The sequence below is a fragment of the Vitis riparia genome, chromosome 17 (assembly GCF_004353265.1).
Source record: "Vitis riparia cultivar Riparia Gloire de Montpellier isolate 1030 chromosome 17, EGFV_Vit.rip_1.0, whole genome shotgun sequence".
NCBI lineage: Eukaryota > Viridiplantae > Streptophyta > Magnoliopsida > Vitales > Vitaceae > Vitis > Vitis riparia.
This window is the reverse complement of record NC_048447.1, coordinates 11,494,980-11,516,341: the sequence shown is the minus strand read 5'-3', so window position 1 is coordinate 11,516,341 and position 21,362 is coordinate 11,494,980. Positions and strand designations below refer to the sequence as shown.

Sequence of the window (21,362 nt, the reverse complement as noted above, 5' to 3'; positions counted from 1 at the left end):
TTTTGAGCAGCTATTTACAAGGGGAAAAGAAAGAGAGCAGCAGCTGCGACCTGCGTCGGATCTACAAAAGAACGCCTCTCTGAGAATATTAGGGTTTCCAGGAATCGATCGAAGCAATGGCGATGGCTGCCTTTAGACGAGAAGGGAGGCGTTTCGCCCCTCTAATCACCCCCCGTCCTATCGCCGCCGTCCGATCCTCTCCCATTCCTGAGTATGGTCTCCTCCATTTCACTGTTTTCGATTTCGCTTTTCTCTCACGTTTCGATTGAACGCTGATAGGGGTTCTGTTATTCCATTGCTTTATTTTAAGCTCTGTTTCGTTGCGCAGAAAATGCAACTAAAAGAAAATAAGTTGAAATCATGAACCCTTAGGGACGTTGAGATAGAGGAAAAAGAAGGCATTTTTTTTTCTTTTTCCCCCAAAACGATTCCCATTTCTGGAAACGAAGGCGGGAAACTTGATTGGCAAATTTTCATTTATGGGTCACTTTATTTGTTTAACACAAAATGCATCTTTTTTATGGACGATCTTCTGTTTTTTTTTTTTCAAGCATTTCTTACCCAATATGTTTTATGAAACTGAGCCTGTACAGCCTTTTGGATTTGCTGATACGAGATTTTCAAACTATCATTAATTTCTATTGGAAACCCAAAAAGCGTGCAAACATATAATTCAGATTTTATTCTCTGTTCTCTACTCAAGTTTCTTAGCAACCAAAAGAATCACCGTCGGGATTTCTAAGATAAAGTACATATTTGTTTTATTTCTCATCATACATTGATGATTTAGCGTTTTGCATGATGTGGGTCTTAGCGATTTTGGTGGCTTTTGATATTTCTATATTTGGTGTTGCATTTTAGGGGCCTCATTTGGTTTAGATCGTTCTTTCATGACCTGTGAGGGATTTACATTTAGATTATGAGTCAACTAAGCTGAATAACACTCAAAAGGGTAGAGTTTAAAAATGTCTATACAATAAGCTCAAAAAGAAACATAGAAATATAGTAAATCCCACAACAACTCTGGCTTCCTCCAAGTGTCCTCGAATCCATATGACATGTACTACAGCTGGCATGCATATGACATGTATCTGAAAGATCTGGCTGTACTCAACGAGTATCAGTATGACCTTGTCACCTTACTGTATGAGTGAGTATCAGCATCTGACCCTCGATCCTCTCAAGTAAAGAGGATGAAGCACGGCTAATATCTGTTACTTATGCAAGAAAAACAAGGGATTAGTGCATCATTCGGTGGTTCATTGTGGAGTTTTCTGGGAACCATGAGCTGCTGTTTTTATTTATTTATTTATTGTTTTTTGGTTCCATTCATCCTGGGTTCTTCCTGGTACTATGGAAGAGGTGCTCCTTAGTAGGCAAGGTAGTCCTATCAAAAAAGCAACATATGGGTGAGGATGACTATCCTTTGTTTGGCATGGCGTAAGTAGAAGAAAAGCAATCTGAGGACTTTCAAGGTTTTAGACGATTCAATCCTGAGCTTAAAGAAGTTATGCTGCTCTTTCTGCAGTCTTGGACAGTGGGAGAATCTTTTGCTAATGGCTATACTCTTGTGGTTTTCATCAGTATCTTGGGCTGTTCAAGTGATTAAGGAGCTCTTGTTTTTTGTTGTTCTCCTTTCCTGTTTGGGTTTCTATTTCAGTGCAGTCCCAGTATGCTACCTTTGGACACGGGCTGTGGCTCCCTAAGGGTCCTTCTAATCTTCTTGTTCTTTTTCTTTTATTTTTATTTATTTTTAAATCTATAAAGCACCCATGTCACATAGGAAAAATAGGCGAATTAGTGAGAGTGAGGAAGTTTCTGGGTGGTGGGTTGATTTTCATGTTGCAGTGTGGTTGATCCTGCAATTAAGGGGCTTGGAAGTTTAGATTTTATACGAGAATAAGTCTCATCCCAGTCTTTTTTTTTAAAAAAGTAATTCTCATTTTCTAATAGTGTACTCTGCATCCTTTTGTGATTCTGAATGCATAAAATTTCTTGCATGTCAATAAAAAAATTTGGAAAAACTTTTGGTTTAGGTAACTGGTTTAATAGGCAATCATAAAGCCTAATATTGGAAATCTATATTACAGTATTTTCATCACCATCAATATTGTTTTGATGAATGAATTTATTTAATGAAGCACAATACCCAATGATCAAAATGGTATATTCCTCCCTCTCATATGTTGATTCTAATGTGGGGATGCTCCATGCTTGGTCATCGTTAAAATGAAATCATTGATGGTTCATAGGGACTTGGGGGTGTACCTTATGTGACTGATGCTTTATTTATTTATCACTGTAGAACCACAATGTAAATCTCAATATGATAAATTTATTTAAGATTGTATAGCAAGAGATTTTCTCATGAAACAATAATCCAATTCAGTGCTACTTTTATGTGCTAGAGTCATATGTAATAAAAAGGTTTGGAGAACTGCTCCTTTGTGCATTTCTTGGATAATATGGAAGGAAAGTAATTGAAGATCGTTTGAAAGTGAGGAGCAGCCTGATCAAATGCTGAAAAACACTTTCCTTAGTAATCTTTTGTTGTGGGTGAAGTTGTACATAAAAGAAGGCTTAATGTCACTAATTGATTTTATAGTTTGCTTAGGTTCTCTTGGAGTGAGGGAATTGTTTTTTGTGTTCTTTCTTTTTGGTTGTGCCTTTTGTTGCTTGTTGTATACATTTTGTGTACTTTGATGCGTTGTTTCTTTGGCACCTGTTTATAAAACCATTTCATTTGTCTAATCAAAAGAAAAAAAGCTCAGTTTCCTTTGTATGCTTATTTGCAAGTTTTTCCCATTTACACTTTGAGCAACTAAAAAATTAGCTTGGTGGTCAGGGAGCAGGCCCCTCTTGGAGTTCGCTCTATTTCAACTCAAATAGGTGAGAAACTTTCCTATCCTTTTTCTTTCATGATATCAAACTTAAGTTACCGACTTCTGATATATTTATTATTTCTCGTAAGTGTTGATGGTTTTTGGTACTGTATTGTTTTTGCAGTCAGAAACCGGATGAAGAGTGTCAAGAACATCCAGAAAATTACAAAGGCAATGAAAATGGTTGCAGCTTCAAAGCTACGAGCAATTCAAACTAGAGCTGAAAATTCCCGTGGCCTATGGCAGCCATTTACCGTACTGCTTGGCGATTCTCCTAGTATGTGTATCAATCAAACTCTATTCATTTGAGCTGGCTTTATTCATCTTCTTGTCAAGTGTGCTCTGGTTGTCAGTTCTGTGCTTCATTGTTAAAATGTTACTGGGTTGCCAACATGTTAGTGGTCAATCTTATCAATCTTGTTCATCATCCTTGCACGCATCTAAAGTCCACTATACTGGAGTTCATATTTTTAACTGTGTCATATCATTCTAGTGCGCTACTCTAAATTTCTAAGGAGTGGTAAGTGAGCATAAACAAGATCAGAGAATGTGTGAAAGACTAGAGATCTAATTGGTCGTCAGTGGAGAATGAGTGAGGACCGATTTTTTTGCATTCCTTGTTTTTATTTTTAAGGTTTGGATGACTGATTGATCCTTTTTGTCCACAATTTTGGGAGCATGGGAATGGCTTTAAGAAACAAATGTTACAAAATTTACCACAGACTTGTGGACGATATGTTTTAAGTCCAAGAGTATATGGGATATTTATCACGATTCTAGAGGTCGTAGATGGGACAAGTACATAATCTTGAGGAATTGAGTGATTTAATTTTTTTATGCAGGAAGGATAGCTGATTTCTGGCTTAGAATTAAATTTTGTGGTTGTAGTATCCAAATCTATGGGGAGTGTAAGGAATTCTGTTGCATTGTAGTTTTGCTCCACCCCAAGAAAAAGGTTTCCTCTCGAGTCAAGGGGATTTTTTTATCTAAAAATGACAAGTTGATGATGCTTGATCAAAGTTCCTTTTTATTTATTATGTTTGAAAGTAGATGTTGAAATGGATCCTTGCCTTAAAATTAGTTTTTACATTTAAGAATCAAGTAATCTTTTTCCCCCCTTTTGAAGGATAGCTTATAAGATTGATAGCCTAGCTCTGGAGGATTACTTTGGTCATTCCATGCCCATTTGGTGCATGTTGTTCTTTTTATCCTTGCTGTTTATTTTTCCTTCCTTTCTTTTGGGAAATCTCTTTGTATCCTCTTTTTCTCTTTAATAAATTTTCATTTCCCATAAGAAAAATTTTCAAACTTGGAAGCAGACATTTTAAATTTTGTCACCCTCTAAGCTTGTGGTGTGAGGATACTTCAGGTTTTTCTTCGGTCCTTTGCAAAATGAATGATGCTGTTATAATGCAATGGATTAGGGTTCAAAAAAGTTTGATAGTAAACATCACTTATTATATTTGGATATGTATGCACAAAATTAACTTACATTTGTGCATGTGTGCATATACAGCTCAAGTCTTTTGAAACTTTCCATTTTCATAATATTACATGCTATCACTATTTGGAATTGTAGTGGCTAGACAGTGCTTGCTCTGTGATAAGTGACCCCATATTATGTGCTCTTTATTTTAATTCTTTGTGGGTGTTTAGATCTTTTTCCTTTCTACCCATTCATTTATTTAATATTTGCTGTCATTTTGTTTTCTTGTTTTTCTGCATTGCTAGGTGTTGATGTAAAGAAGAATGTTATTGTTACTATTTCTTCAGACAAAGGTCTATGTGGTGGAATTAATTCTACATCAGTCAAGATTAGCAAGGCTCTTCATAAGTTTACTTCTGGTATTTCTTGTGGGAAACTGTATTTTTGGTGATTGTTTATCTCTATCGCTGGAGGTTGAACACTTTTTACTAGGAATCTTCTGTTCATATCAGGGCCTGAGAAGGGAACAAAATATGTTGTTTTGGGAGAAAAGGCAAAGGCTCAGCTGATGCGTGATTCAAAGAAGGACATTGAGCTATGCATAACTGAATTGCAGAAAAATCCTCTGAATTATACACAGGTCAATTTCTATTGCTTCTTTTCTCTATTTGACATATATAAAAAGAGAAGAAAGCTACCTTATTAAAAAAAGGAAAAAAAAAGAGAAGAAAGCTACCTTTCCCTTTTTTTTTCTTTTCTAATGAACATGGCTTTTCTTGTCCAGATTACCAACAGAAAGGGGAACTTCTTTTCTGATTCATATTGAATGTCTAGAAATATAAATACATAAATCTATTCTTGTTAACTGGAATTGTTTGAATTTAAAGTTCTTATGTTATAAGGCCCTTTAAACTTCATTTCACATTTAATCTATTGCATTAGTTGTTAGTAGGGTTCCATGCAAAGCATAGGCACCACTTCCATGGTTTGTCTTAAGACTTTTAGGAGTGAAACTTTTTGATAAGTAAGCAAAGAGAATAAATTGAAGATTTTAAAAACTATACACCAAGGTACATAGGTCATGTACAAAGGATAACAGAAGGCATAGCCTAGAAGAAAAACACAACAAGACTACTCCCTCTCTCATCCAAATCTCATCCAATCTACAAAATCGATTAAGGGCATTGATCCTTCCACTATGTACATTCTAACCTATAATGACAAGCTTCTAATGAAAGAGCTTTTGTACATTTGAACCAGCTGCTCTGTTTTCAAACGTTCTTTGGTGCTTCCAAATTGTCCCAAAAAATGCACAAAGGGGCGACTTTGCATACTTGTGTTTTCCTCTGACAAAGGAGTGCCATGCCAACTTAGGAGAGTCTCCCTCACCGAAGAAGGAACCACCCAAATGATGCCGAGTAAGGAGAAAAACAGTTGCCATAACACCCTGACTTTGGGATAATGAAGGACGATTTGATCAATTGATCTGCCTTTGCTTTTACATAGGTAATGTCTATTTGCCAATGACCATCCTCTCCTCTAAAGTTGATCTAAGGTTAATATTTCCCCCAACTACCAAGGCAAGCAAAAAAAAAAAACTTGCTTTAAACGAATTCCATGAAGTCTAAATGATCCCCTCTAGGAAGGAATTGAGACCCTTAGCTCCAAAATAGAATTTACAGATTTGACCAAAAGGACACTGTTCCTTGCATCCATCCAAGCCACCATATCCTTCTCTTCCCTCTTTATGGATTTTCCTTGCTGCCTTGAGAAAAAAGCATCTACATTGTCTAACTCTCAAATGTTAAAATGTCTAGCGAAACAAGGATTCCAGTGTCTCCCCTTCCCTTATTCTTCTGAAACATCTGCTACCCAGGCCTCTTTTGTTGAAGCTAAGACATACAAAGAGGGAAAAGACAGACATAAGGGTTCCTCCCCATGCTTAAAGCCTCTTTTAAGTGTTAAAACACAATGCTGGACTCTTTTCTGAGATGGTTCATTCCATTAGGTTGGACAGGAAAACAAGTAATTGAATTGGAATGATGCCTGCTTTTGTCTCTCTTTTGTAACTCTAATGTGCTTATCTCAAAAGATAAATAAACAAAAGAGCAGATTAAATAAATAAAGTAGTAAATTAAAGTTTATGCATCTAGCCATCTAGAGATATTTCTAATTCTTCTTTTTGTTTTTTCTTGTTCTTTCCCTCATGCTTCAATCAAATTGTTGTATTTCAGGTTTCTGTTCTTGCTGATGAAATCTTAAAGAATGTGGAGTATGATGCTTTGAGAATTGTTTTCAACAAGTTCCGTTCAATTATCTCATTTGCACCAACAACGTCAACAGTGTTATCTCCTGAGGTAACTATATTGCATCAAATATAAAATCACGCTTTATTCTTATTTAATGCTTTTTTTTAGTTTGTGAGCTCATTTGATGTATGTTGATTTAGGTTGTGGAGAGAGAGGCTGAGGCTGGGGGAAAACTGGGTGATCTGGACTCCTACGAAATTGAAGGTGGTGAGACGAAGGGAGAAATACTTCAGAACCTAGCGGAGTTCCAGTTTTCTTGTGTAAGTCCTATCCTTAGAGGCTAGTACCTTCCCTTTCTGAATCCTTTTTTCTTTCTAGTTCCTTCTAACCAAATATAAAAAAGCAGTAATTTTTCCAAATAATGCCTGGTAGCAGCCAGTAGGCTCTAGTTTAGATTATTAGTCCATAACTAGTCATACATCTAAATGTATGGTTGGTTGATTTATCTGAATGAAATTTCAAGAACCTAGAATTCTTCAGGCCTGTCATATCTATAATTATTTTTAAGATTCACCCTAAATTTAATTTTTCACATTTCCCTCAGGTTTTGTTCAATGCTGTATTAGAGAATGCTTGCAGTGAGCAAGGTGCGAGGATGTCTGCCATGGATAGCTCCAGCAGAAATGCTGGCGATATGCTTGATCGTCTCACGCTTACTTACAACAGGTCTCTCTCTCCCTCTCTCTCTCACACACACACATAACACAAACATGAACATGTTAGACCACCTTTATTAAGAATATAGGTGGCGTGGCAGGGTGTTGAGATCCCCAACTTTCTCACCCACAAAATTTGAATTATTATTCTTTGGTGAATGATTGTTGCATTCATCAGTTGAATATCATGGATACTTACGGCAGGCATATTTGATTCACTTGTATTTTTTTTTAATTTGTGATTGATCTCCCCTATTCATCTGATGTTTTGTCACAGAACCCGTCAAGCTGCAATCACCACAGAACTGACTGAGATTATATCTGGAGCATCAGCACTGGAGGGCTAATTGCACAACATACCCCACTGCTGCTCCACCCCCAGACAGCGACGAAATAAAAAACTTCGGTGTAAGCTTAATTCGCAGACGGTCGTGATACGTTTGAGGCAATTTTTTTTTTTTGGTATTTCCTCTTTCCAATTGAGCAATTCTAATAATCTCCCGGATCAACTGCTGTGCTCAGGATTTAGGAATCAGCATCTTTCCATCTGGGATTCCTTGTTCATAATCAACTCTTCTATTTTTGTGGCTTATATTTTACTTGGATGGTTATGGTTTGAGGATAATTGTTCATTCTCATAAGTTGTCCGAAGTCCTGTCTTTTTCACCCCCAAAGTGGCCACTGAGTGAAGTGAAGATATATATATATTTTTTAATTTTTAAAATAAAAAAATAAAAATATTATATATAGATGGTGATTTTAGAAAATATTTTTAATATAAAACTATTTTTGAAAAATAAAATCGGTTTTTAAAAAGTTGAAAAATCATTGTTTGGATTCTCTCAACTCAAGAATATTTTCAGAAATAACAGTCACCAACGGTAAGAGAAAATACTGAAGTCTTTTTAATAATATGAAAATGTTTTTAAAAATAAATAAATTAGAAAGCATTTTAAAAAATTGGAAAGCAACGGGTTTCTAACTATGCCCCATGCAAGCTTGAATCTTGTGCTTGTTAAAATTATTATTATTATTATTACTGAATTAATGTGGTTGGTACTTTGTATAGTGGGTAGGGCTGGTGGGATGAATCACACATCTCCAACCTAAGTGTTCCCTCTCTTTTTTATTTAAATAATATTATTTTTTTTAAAACAACGTTTTAGAAAAACATAACTCTTTTAAACTCGCTTTTATAGAAAATAAATTCATATTTTTTAAAAACATAAAAAAAAAATGATATATAGATAATATATGTCTAATTTAGTACGTTTGGAAGTAATTATATAAAACATTTTTAACATTTCAAATACTAGAATGATGAAATTTTGTAAATATTAGAATGATGAAAATTTGTAAGTATTAAAAATATTAAAAAGTTTCTTAGAATTATTATCATATGAACTTTAATTTTGACTTTTATTATTTTTATTTATTTTTAGATAAAATTATTATTATTTAAAAAAATAGGATTTTAATATAAATGTAATTTAAAGATTTATATTAAAATAATCGATTTTGAGAAGTATATAATTTTTTAAAAAAACATTCGTAACTTTTTAAAAAATAGGACCAAACATGTCTCAAGACCATGTTTGGCGCTCCCATACGATGTTGATAAATTTATAAGGATTCATGCGAGCAAGCCAAGCACAGATCCAATCAATAGAAAGACACAGAAGGTCCAGATTCCAGACAACACTCAAAAGCAGCGTAAACCGTAAGTATTAATCTTTGTCTCTCTGTTTGTTTCTCGAGAAAATGTCTGAAACGCAAACCAATTCTCAAATGTATCTGCTTCCCTGAACCTTATACTACAACCCATCCAAGGTAAATCTTAAGATCCGAAATTTTCTTTTCTTTTTCGTCATTTTCTCAGCTGCCAAAAGTGGGTACGTGTCTCTTTTTGTCCTTGTGAATTCGGTTGTAGATCTGCAACTCCTATATCTTTTGTTCTAAGCTCTTATGTGTTTCGCTTCCTTTGAAAATTCTTGTTATCCTGTTTTAAATTTATTGCGTTGGCTCCTGGGTTTGGCAAATGGTTTCTTGTGTCTTTGTTGATTCAATCAGTAATTTTCCTTTCATGAATCATATGAATGGTTGTCACTGGTTTATCGTGTTTAGTGCCCTTGTTGTTTTGACGAAATGATTACATTACACTGCATTTTCTTTCTTCTGATTATTGTTTTTCAATCTGTTGAAAACAGATAAGTAATGGAAGGATTGATGAGAGTGCGAACAAATCCCATTCATCTTCATTGTGGACGACATCATTCTCCTTCTCTTCCTGCATTTCCCACATTGCAGCTACAGAAAAAGTTTTATAGAAATTCATTTGGGATGATGAAACATCCCAAATCGTTCAACTCAGTAGTTGCTTCTGTTCAACCGTTAGAAGCTTCTACTCGCTTTGACAACACTTTACCATCCAAAGGTTATATTCAAGGATTCAAGGAATTTTCGTTAATTTTATTCTATTTCAATAATTGAAATATCATTTTGATTCAGAAGTTTAAATTATTTATTTATTTTTATTTTTTAAAATTCCTTTGCACATAGTGCTCTGTTCAGTTAATCAAAGGTTGACCTCAAAATTGTTGAAGTTTGGGTGTACTGCTCATAAAATCGAAGGAAAATGGATTTGTTTTTGATGTTTGAAGACAATGAACCAAGCTATCTTGTGCAAATGTTAAGTTTACAAAATGAGTTTTTAAATACTGAACTCTAAATTGGCATTCTTGAAATTTGAGATCATAGTGCTGCTGTTGATGATTGCTCATTTCAATTCCTAGAGATTCTTGAACTTTGGCAAGATGCCGATGCTGTCTGCTTCGATGTGGATAGCACAGTGTGCGTGGATGAGGGCATTGATGAACTTGCAGAATTTTGTGGGGCTGGAAAGGCTGTTGCAGAATGGACTGCAAGGTTGGATTCCCTTGCTGTTTGTTTGGAAAAAGTTTAATTGCTAGACACTCTAGAAGGTACATGTCTGATTCTTCTATGTCTGCTTTTGCTAGAGCGATGGGTGGCTCTGTTCCTTTTGAGGAGGCCTTGGCTGCCAGACTGTCTCTCTTTAAGCCTTCCTTATCCCAAGTCCAGGACTTCCTTGAAAAGAGGCCCCCAAGGTAGGAGGACTCTCTCTGATTCTCTAGACTGTTTTTGGGCCTTTATTTTCACTTATTGTTATTTGGCAGTGGATGAACAATGAAAAATTAAATCTTATGTTATGGAACCTAGTTTAAAAATATTAATCAAAAGAGAAAAAGTAAAACTCATTGTGAGGAAGTTTAGCAAAGAGTACTAAGGTTAGAATTCAAGAATAAGGAGAGGGACTATTGGCTTCAGGCTTTGAGAATCAATCCAAGGAGGATGGCCTATCTTTCACACTTTTACTAGGATTTCAGTGAGCAACAGCTTATGGGAAGATCCTTTCATGAGATGGATTTTCAAATTTGTTTAAGATAACAGCAAATCAAGAGGCTGTGGTGGCTGATTATTAGTCTATATAAGTAGTTAGTGGACATTGGCCTCCTTGGTTGATTTGATGATTTCATAACTTGGAGTTGGAAATTGTGAATTCATTTTTGGCTTTTCAAGTTGTGGTGGCCATAATGGTACAGAGGATAAATTACTTTGGAAGCTATTGGAGGATATTTGCTTGTCTATCAAATCTTATTTTAGTGCTTAAGTTCAAATCCTTGAAGATGGTATGAAGGTCTTTGACTCCTTTAGAGATTGGTTCTTTTGCTCAGAAAACAACTTCGACAATCAATTTTCTTTTCCCCCTCAATCAACTTATAAGAAGAGGAAGAATTTTAGTTCCTTGTTTGCACTTTGTGTTAATTGGGTTTTTAATTACTACATCTGGAAAAGATGGAGTTTAGCCAAAAATTGATTGGATGGATTAAATGGTGCATATCTACAGTAGATTTTTTTTGTGTTAATTAATGGCACCCATTTGGGCTTCTTCCAAAGCTATAGTGATTTGAGAAAAGGGGGATACCCTTTCAAGGGGGTGGGGGGTGGGTGTGGTTGCTAATGTGGATGAGTTGTCTCTTGTGCTAAATTGTAAGGTTAGGGAGCTTTGATCTACTTTGATCTTCCTTTGAGTGCTTTCTTTAAGTTCATGCTACTTTGGGATGGGTTGGAAGAAGGTTATAGTAAATGTCGACCACATGGAAAAGATAATATGTTTCGAAAAGGAGGAAGGTTTACTTTGATTAAAACCATCTTATCCAAATTGTCTATCTTTTTCATGTCCTTGTTTAGTATTCCTAGGATGATCAGATTGAGGTTTAAGAAGATTTGAGGAGACTTCCTCTAAGGAGGCAGACCTTAGAGAAAAAGTTGCATTTAGTGAAGTGTTCAATTGCCTACATGGATAAGAGTTAAGGGGTTTAGGCATTAGACGCCTTTCTTTGCTTAATAAGGCTCTCCTTAGAAAGTAAAGTTGGATATGCATATGTGAAGAAGAAGCACTATGGAACAAGTTGTAGATAGGAAGTATGGGGAGGAAGAAGTGGGTTGGTGTTCCTGTGAAGTAAGAGTTGGATATGAGGTTGGTTTATGGAAAGATATTAAGAAGGGATTGAACTTTTTCAGTGGTAGAGCCTCCTTTGTAGTGGTAATGAGAAGAGAGGTGAGGTTTGAAAGGACAGGTGGGGTGGGAATAGGCCTTTGTTTTTTTTTCTTTCCCTTATTGCATGTGATAGCCTTAACAAAGGAGGCCTAGGTGTTGGATTATGGAACTAGTTAGGTGCATGGATGAAAATTTTGCTATATATCGTGTAAACGATATTGGGTGAAGAAATATTGACTAGAGGAAATTTTGGGAAAAATCACCAAGAATTGGCAAAATTTTAAGGCTGTCAAATGTGGTCAACATGGCAGTTAAACTTGGTCAAAACTCCAAAAATTTTAAGCTTTTTGTTGATAGGGGGACTCGAACACCAAACAAAAGGCTCATATTGCATCTAGGCCAACCACTGGGGCAACTTCGCCCTTTGTTAAATATGATGCACCAAATATATATATTTAAAAGTAATCATATAAACAAAATAGAAAAGGAATATTTTAAAGAACAAATTAATTATAATTATTTTATAATAAAATGAAAAATTTTCGTTTAATTGATTACCAAAAATATAAAAATTATCATGATAATTTTTTTCATAGTATTTTTAATATCGTTAATATATTAATTAAATATTAAAAAAATATACATATATCATAATTTATTTTATATCATTTAATACAATTGAATTAAATGGATCATAATTTTAATATTAAATATCTTTTTAAAATTAGACATATCATAATTAAATGTCACAATATTGTTATGGAATAATATTTGATGTAATTTAATAATAAATGTACACTTATAAAATCCATATTTTTTATCGACGCATATGATATTATTATCAAATATGATAAATTATATCATACATATATCAAATTCATGAACAAAACAACTTTAAAATGTCTATTATACTTCTAATTACATTTCTATAAGGTTTTTCTTACATTTCCATGAGTTTTGATCAATTTAGGCTTACCGATATTTTTTTTCCAAAATATATGCCGATATATCCCCAATATATTCGTAAAATTGAAGTACCAATATATCCGTAATTATCGATATTTCAATCCTTGGTTAGGTGTGGGAGGTCATTGGAATCCTTGTTTCTCTTAACATTTGAACGATTTGGAGTTAGATAATGTAGAGACATTTTTTTCAAAATTGCAAGAAAAAGTCAATGAATAGGGAAGAAGAGGATAGGGTGGCTCAGATTGATTCAAGGAATGAAATATTTTCCATCAAGCCATTTTATTTTATCTTGGAGTTTGGGAGAACGGTATCTTTTCTCATGGGCATAATTTGGAAACTCATGGATTTTCTTCTAGAATGGACTTTTTTGCTTGGGATATCAATAATGGAAAGGTATGACTTTAGATCAACTTTAGAAGAAATAGTGAATGTTGGCAAATAGATACTTTCTCTTAAAAAGAGAAGAGGAATCAATTAATCACATTTTCCTTCATTGTGTAAAATAATGGTTTTATGGTAGTTTCTCTTGTCTTTGTTCAACATAGATTAGGTGCTACCTTCCACAGTCAAGGAGCCTCTTTTAGGCTGACATGATTCTTTTGTAGGAAGAAAGTATAAGAAGGTTTGAAGAGTCACTCCTTTGTGCATTTTTGGGATGATGCGGAAGGAAAGGAATTGAACATGGTTTAAAAATGAGGAGCAAGCTAATCAAACTCTAAAATACACATTTCTTAGTAACCTTTTAATGTGGGTTAGGTTGTATATAGAAGAAGATTTAATGTTTTTAATTGACTTGTTAACTGTTGGGATTCTTGCTAAGGGAGGGAGTCATTTTTCGTGCTCTCTCTTTTTAACCTAGCCTTTTGGAGCCCTTTGTATATACCTTTGTACCTTGGTGTGTTGTTTCTTCTGCATTGTCTATAAATTTTTTTATTTTGCTTATCAAAGAATTTTAGTTCCCTGGTGTTGTATGTGCAAATGGGAAAAGGGATCAACTAGTCACTTATTCATCCATTGTAGGGTGGTCCATGGTATATGGTTGTTGTTGTTCTCCACTTTTGGGGCTTCTTGGATGTTGCTTTTGGTGGTAAAGGATATTTTAGTAGTTGGTATGGAAGGCTTATATGTAGGAAAAAGTATGGAGAATAGCTCAGCTGTGGTTATTTTGGTGTTAATGGAGAAACTGGAATCAAGAACTATTTGAAGGTCAAAAGAGTTTTAGAGTTACAATTGAAAATTTTATTCCTGAACTCCATTTATATGGTTGGATAATTCCTTGGGTAGTGGAAACCTTCCTTTTTAGAATTCTTTCCTATTGGCCTTAACCTAAAGTTGGTGGAGAGGATGTTTTTATCTTTCATTTTGTTTTTTGGTGAGCCTTGTATATTTCCAGAGTAGTTTGGTTGCTGTCTCTTTTAGGTGCTAGTTAATATATTACTTTTTTCGTATAAAAAAAGGTTCAAATCTAGTCTTTCTCGGAAGTCATGGATTACTCAGAATAATAGGCCATGCCCTAATTTTCTTTTGTTTAAAAGTTTCCCTGACTGCTTCTAGCGTTTGTGTTTAGCATACTGTGGTGCTTAGACTGTTGGACTATATGATGCCTGCCAAATTATTTTTTTCATTTCAGCACCTTGTTTCAATTTGATTGGTAAGTCATATTATGGAAGATTATGTGGCCATTATTTCCATGAAAGTACCAATACCAATACCATGGGTTTTCACTAACAGCCATAATAACTGTTAATCAAGTTCGTAGCTATTTCAGAATCTCGATGCATAGCATAATTTAATTTTTATGCTTGTTAGACAATCTGGATCCAGTAAAGCTTCTTATTGCCATCCAACTCTCATGTTTATAATTTTGTCTGAATTAGGTTGAAAATCGTACTGGGTAATTATTTCGACTGTTTGGAGCACATATATCATGGCATTTATAACTACCATTCAATGTCTGACTGTGGCTATTGAATCTTGAGGTTGTGTTAGTGAGCTGCTCACTTGGTCTACCTTTTCCTATTACCATAGGATGTATTTGTCTATTCATAAAGAGAACCTTTACCTAAGGATGGAGTTGCTTATGCCTATGCCTAAAGAGTAGTTGCCCCTATAATTGTAGTTAAAGTTAGAAGGATATAGTGCCAAAAGTAATGGTCCTTTTAGTGTATAATGTGAGTCAGGGTCTGACCCCTACTAATAAAGAGACTTGGTAACATAAAGCAAGATGTGTTATCATATGCTTCCTAGTATTTTTATACGCACTAGAGAAGATCCCATGAGTATGACCATCATGTCACAACCTGCTCCAAATGATCCTCCCTAGAGCTTATATAGGGAGCCAGAAGCTTTTTTTTTTTTTTGATAAGCAAGCGAATATATTAAAGAAGGCTTAGAAGTCGCAAAGCATACAGGAAGTATACGAGGCTACAAACCCCTCAAACAAAAAACAAAACAACCCAACCCCTAATTGGAGGCTAATCACTCCAAGAAACCTATTAGGGAATTCGACTCCATATCAATGTACACTTTAGCCCAACCCCAAAAATTATACACAAACGAAGTTTTTAACTTCTGAAATAGGGAGCCAGAAGCTTTTGGAACCTTTTTGGAGTCATCTACACTAGTGGAAGAGTGAGAAAGGTTCTAGAGAAGCCTAGAAATGTCCACACATCTCTACCACTAAGGTGGAAGACAAGGGAAGAGTATGGAGCTATCTAGAGAGTTCCAGAGGTCTCTTATAAATACTTGTACATAGCCTTTGTCTAGGAGCTTCTAGAGAATTCCTGATTGGTAGGGAACCATCCAATGTTTCAGAGAGTTCCTAAGATGCCTATAAATAGGTGGGCCTCATTTGGCAAAGGCACCAAGCAAGTGAGAGCTTCCAAGCATTGTTAGGATTCCTTGCGCAATACAAGCTTCCTTAAAATGTTGCCTTCAGTTCTTATCCTAGCTTCCAAATCATGTGCCCAACTTAGCCTAACTAGCTAAGTACGAAGGGAAGGCTAACATAGCAATGTCAAGTGTCTTGAGTTGTTTAAATGCTGCACATGAGCTTAGAAAAAGCCTAAGTTCATGACAATCTAATGGTGAATTCTAAGGTTCAAAGATAGGGCTGATTCATAACTACAAAAGCCTGGCATGGCTCTAAATATGCATTGGATTCAAGATTTGATCTGTTTACTGAGATAAAGACATAATAATCAGAAAGATTATGAAGTTTCTTTTTTTAGCACTTAACTTTTTTATTGGATTCCATTGTTCAAAAATGCCCGCAAAGCATGGTGAGATGATGATGGTGCAAGGCCAAAGCTTGATGAGTAACACAGTAAAATGGTGCTTTATTCTATGGTTTGCTAAAATGCCTCATAAAAATGAGTGACCCTATTATGTTATTTTGAGCCCTAATAAGTTTTAATATTAGTTTCACTATCTTATAATGAGCATATAAATAATGCATTGGAGATATTTGTAAGTGTAGAGAGATGACAAATTTACTTGTTATGGCCTCTTACAATAAAACAATAAAACTCCACCAATTTATCCTGTTATTCTGGCCAATTTAAACATGCTGAGTGTACTATATTTTACATTGCTGCAATTTGTTTCTTTTATTTCTATATTTGCTTTTTTTTTTTCATGTAATTTGATACCATCTGGTTTCCCATACTTAATTGAGTCTAATTTCTTGGACATTCACCATTCTGCTTGTGTAGAATTTCTCCTGGAATAGATGTGTTGGTCAAGAAGCTGAAGGCTAGGAATACCAACGTTTATCTGATCTCTGGAGGCTTTCGTCAAATGATTAATGTACACTGCTGAACTATGGAATGAGTGCCTCTGGTTTTTTCTTTCTTTCTTTGTTTCTTGAAAGCATGCATCAGATGTTAATCTTTTTCTTTAATTGGGACGGAGTAGCTTTCAATAACTTAGTGTTATTTGGAGAAGATGCATCATACAAAACTGAAGCTTATAATGCTATTATCTAATGAAGGGTCAAAAAACATCCAGTCAAAGGTGTCATCTGAAGATATTGTGCTTAAGCCATATTCTTAAATTGTTGTTTAGGAAGAGGTTTAAAACTGATAATAGTGCCCCTGGGAAGGAGGTTTAAATTGTGTGCTGATGGGATACTGCTTCACTTTATATCATATCAATCGTAGTCAAGCTTGTTAAGTCGAAATTTCTGCTAGCAATCCTAAAATTTGACTTGACTGTTGATTTTTTTCGTGACACATGTACATGAAGTTCAATTCTACAGCTTGATGATCTAGTGGTTCTGTTATATAATGCTTAGATTCTAGATGCCTCAACTCTTCAAATGCCAGAAGATAAGCGATTTCCTTTCTTTGTATTGCATATTATTATCATGGGACCCAGAAGATGTTCTGTATCTATTGGAGCCCATGAATGGCATAAGTGTCCTGTGTGTGCGCGTGTGCATGTGTGTGCATGTCAATTTTATCTTGGAAATATTAATGAGAGCAACTTCCTTTGAAGCCTGTTGCATCAATCCTTGAGATTCCACCTGAAAACATCTTTGCAAATCAACTGCTGTTTGGAAGCTCTGGGGAGTTTTTGGGGTTTGATGCTAATGAACCTACTTCAAGGAGTGGAGGGAAAGCCACAGCAGTTCAGCAGATAAGGAAGGTCAGTCTTTTAGTTCTTGGTTTCATGAATGATGAGAATTTTCTTATAAAGCTGAGTACGATGATTTTCCAGGTTCATGGATACAAGAGATTAGTCATGATTGGAGATGGTGCAACTGATCTTGAGGTAAGCAACCAAAGCTGATCTGTGAGCTAAGTTGTTTGGCACATGTGGTGGTTTGATTTGAAGATATTTTCTTGGGGATGCTACCCCACCTTTGTTTCTTTCTCGATTTTGTGGTTGTTGTCCTTTCCTCTGGAACTGCTTCAGGTTTCTTCTTTATGAAGAGATCTTCTTTTCATTATGTTTCTTTATGATGTTGCGTTTTCTCTGGAAAAAAAAAAAGGAAAATTCAATGAAACTTTCTGTTGTGCTCATATTAGGACTTGGTAACCCTGTAGACAAACCCTGCAAATCACGACTATTTGATGTATAAATGTTGGTCAAATTCATCTAAATGTCTAGTATCATATACAGATATACTGAAGACAAGGCAATCATGTTGTAAGTTAGCCCCTGTATTGGAACATTAAGTTCCTATTTGATCTGATTCTTTTCATCTTTTTGTTCTATTCCTTTGATTCTATGCAGGCTCGTAAACCAGGAGGTGCTGACTTATTCATTTGCTATGCGGGAGTTCAACTTCGCGAGGCCGTTGCATCAAAATCTGATTGGCTAGTTTTCAATTTTAAAGACCTGATAAATACCTTGGAATAACTCGAAACACTCGACCTTTTTCGAGGTATTTCATTTGGCTTTGTTTTGTTTCATTATTATTCTGTGGTGCTGCCTGGGGGCACCTGCATCTTATAGTTGCATTCTTCCCAGAGGTATCAATTTTCCTTTACCATAGCTGAATGTAAAGAAGAAAAAGGAAGAACTAATGTCATTGAAAGAAAATGACTCTTAGATGTTGTTTCTGTGATGTAAAGATTGATCATATATTAATATATTTTGTTCCTGAAAATGAAGTTCTTCTAATATTGTTTTTTCTGTAAATTTCTTAGGTGGTGTTTGTTTGGTTTTTTTTTTTTTTTTTTTTTAACTTAAATTTAAATAGAACTTAATTTAATTCAACTTAAATATAATTCCATAGTTTTAGGTATTAAATTGCTTGTTTTTTTATTATTTTATTTTTGTTAAGTATTAAGTATTAATATGGTAAGCGTCATATTTGGATTGTATTTTGATTAAGTCAAAAAATTATTTTTAGTTTTCAATAACAATTTCCATTCAAATAATTCGAAGTCTGAAAACTAATTGCATTCGCTATTAACTTAAAAAACAATAATCACCTTACTTTCAATACTCATTTACCATTTTCTCTCTTAGTTCAATTTGCACGAAGAGAAAGGTAAATTGGTCTTTTTGATACTTTATTTTTATTTATTTATTTATTTATAGTTTGAATAGACTTGAAATATATTTTAGGGTTTGTTTGGGAATTATTTTTTAAAACAATTTTTTGTTCTTAAGAATAGATAATTTGGTATTTTTAGAAAACATCTTTTAGTTGTTTTCTATTGTGTTTTACTTATTTTTTAAGAATTGTTTTAAGAATAATTATATAAACATGAAAAATAATTAAAAATAAAACACTAGATATAAAAATTATTTTTAAAACATATTTAAAAGTATTAAAAATAGATTAAAAACATTTTAGTTTTCTAAATGAACTTTTATTCTACTAAAATTAGATAACAATTTTTAAAAAGTATTTTTCAAAATTGTTTTTGAAAACAATTACTAAAAAGACCATAAGTATTAAAAAGATAACTTAGCATGCATTATTTTTTTTTTTGAAGTGTAGTTTTATTTTATTTTTTCATTATAAGAGATGTAAAAAAAAAATTAAAATTTTATATAAAAATATTAGTGTGAATTATATTTAAATTAATTTTTATTCACATCTTAGATAAATTTACATCTTTTCATACTTTAAATAAGAAATATGTAAAAAGTAGGTGATACTACATCTATTCCTAAATCCTAAATGGAATGTAACGATATACAAATTCATTTTTTGATACATAATCTATTTGAATAAGTTTGAATGAACTTTTCTCACAACAAAAATGTACATAATTGTATTCTTACTTGGTTCGATATGAAATAAACTTTTAATCATGGAATTGATTCAATCATCATACTATATATTATAAGTTCATAATTTTAGCCCTTTATTAAAGATGGTAAGAGGGATTATGACTTAAGAAATACATCCAAAAAGCTAAAAGAGATATCCAAGAACAATTGCAATAATTGGATTCATTAATATTTTTGGTATGATAGATGTTATCACACATACCATCATACTTAACATGATGGAAATGTCTAAACTTTTAGAGTTCTTATAGTATTTTGCATATGAGGGGTTATTTCTTGATTTTTAATTGGGTTTTGTTGGGTCATTAATAACTTGATAATAGCTTATAGAAACAACCCTCATAACTCATCAGGAGTCTTATTAAAATCAATTTCCATAAATACGAGTCTTTCTACTCTTCACATCAGACTAAGAGTGCGTTTGAGAGTTATTTTAAAAAGTGTTTCTAATATTTTTAATACTTGAATTATAAAAATTTTAAAATATTAAAAATATTAAAAACACTTATTAAAATTACTACTAAATGAGCTCTAAATGAAATTTTTAAGAAAAACTTGGTGGTGTGTTTTGACGCATAACCCAAATGATAGAATGAAAGCAAAAGCAAAAAAAGGAGGATTTGGGGAAATTTTTGTTTTTGGCACATGAAGCACAAGATCAAGGTATTAGCCTATGACTATTGTCCCACTTGCCCATATCAATATGAATTACCATTGCCAAGTTAGCATTGCTTGATGGGTCCCCTCATTTTGTCCACTTTGCTTGAATCCAACAACCACATGCACAAAATCAAAACCCAAAGTATTGCACAAAAGAAAAAAGGGAAAATCCCTTAATATAATAATATTAATATCATTTTCAATGAGTTACATGGAAAGCTACTTTATATGAATAGCCAACTTTAAATGTTCACCAAGAAAAATGGGTCTCCATTTTCTTGTCATTTTTCTTGATGAACTCACTTGCTTCAAGCAAATGCTTACCCTTTTCTTGAACTTAAACCCTAATTCTACACACAATGAGAAGAATTTCAAGATTGTACCAACCCTAGAAAAATAGGTTGAAGTTTTTGTGATTGAATGCCATGTGCACAAAGGATTAAGGTAAGAAGATTGGTTGTTGAATTTTTTTTATACCCCTTTCACACTTGCACATAAAAGTAATTGAAGGAAGAGAAAAAGTGTAGGCTTCAAATTCTTGGCCACCAAACATTGTTTGCTCTTGTTGTCAATGGCGATTATGTCTAGGGTTTTACAGAGAGAAAACAAAAAAAGGTCTTTTCAACCCCATGTGCCTCCTACACAAGAGATAAAACATCATCATTAAAGAGCCCTAAAAAAGTTGAATTGAGACCTTCCTCTATAAATTAGTACAACTGTTCACATTAATATTGATTAAAAACTAAATTTTTGTGTACTTATTTGAATTTTTCCTTCTCAATAACATTATATTCTAAAAAATGTTTTATACTTAAATCACACAATTTTTCCACCTCTCACCGCCCAAAAGAAAATTGTTCAGCAATTAATATCACAACTCATTTTGTTAAAAGAGGTTTAAAACATTTTAAAGAAAATAAATTACTTATATTTTTTCCACTCATTTTATCTGTGGGCCTATATGGCGGTAACTAAAACCGATTATATTGGTTCCATTTTAAAAAATAAAAAGGTCGATTTTCTTGTCTCTTAATAGATAAAAATTAAATCAATCAGATATTCTAAAACTTATGTATAATTATTTGATATTTGATAAAAAAAAGAATTTATATTAAATTTTATTAAAGT

At 33.7% G+C, this 21,362-nt stretch overlaps 2 protein-coding genes across 4 annotated transcripts; both read left to right on the top strand.

Moving 5' to 3' along the window:
- Positions 1-30: 30 nt before the first annotated feature.
- On the top strand, positions 31-7,911 carry LOC117904838 (ATP synthase subunit gamma, mitochondrial). Its single transcript, XM_034817612.1, has 9 exons — positions 31-211; positions 2,846-2,889; positions 3,007-3,159; positions 4,614-4,727; positions 4,821-4,948; positions 6,543-6,665; positions 6,758-6,877; positions 7,162-7,283; positions 7,551-7,911. Exons 1-9 carry the CDS (start codon positions 117-119, stop codon positions 7,618-7,620), a joined length of 969 nt encoding a protein of 322 aa, XP_034673503.1. The 5' UTR covers positions 31-116; the 3' UTR covers positions 7,621-7,911.
- A 947-nt stretch (positions 7,912-8,858) lies between these two features.
- LOC117934455 (phosphoserine phosphatase, chloroplastic) lies at positions 8,859-18,435 on the top strand. Of its 3 annotated transcripts, none has more exons than XM_034856144.1 (8): positions 8,859-8,993; positions 9,481-9,707; positions 10,066-10,198; positions 10,291-10,398; positions 16,535-16,628; positions 17,319-17,468; positions 17,541-17,594; positions 18,060-18,435. In XM_034856144.1, the coding sequence occupies exons 2-8, from the start codon at positions 9,488-9,490 to the stop codon at positions 18,183-18,185; spliced, it is 885 nt and encodes a 294-aa protein (XP_034712035.1). In that variant the 5' UTR covers positions 8,859-8,993; positions 9,481-9,487; the 3' UTR covers positions 18,186-18,435. The 3 variants fall into 3 exon arrangements, with proteins under 3 accessions (XP_034712035.1, XP_034712036.1, XP_034712037.1); XM_034856145.1 differs by lacking the exon at positions 8,859-8,993 and adding an exon at positions 9,000-9,103; XM_034856146.1 differs by lacking the exon at positions 8,859-8,993 and adding an exon at positions 9,323-9,342.
- Positions 18,436-21,362: the final 2,927 nt, after the last annotated feature.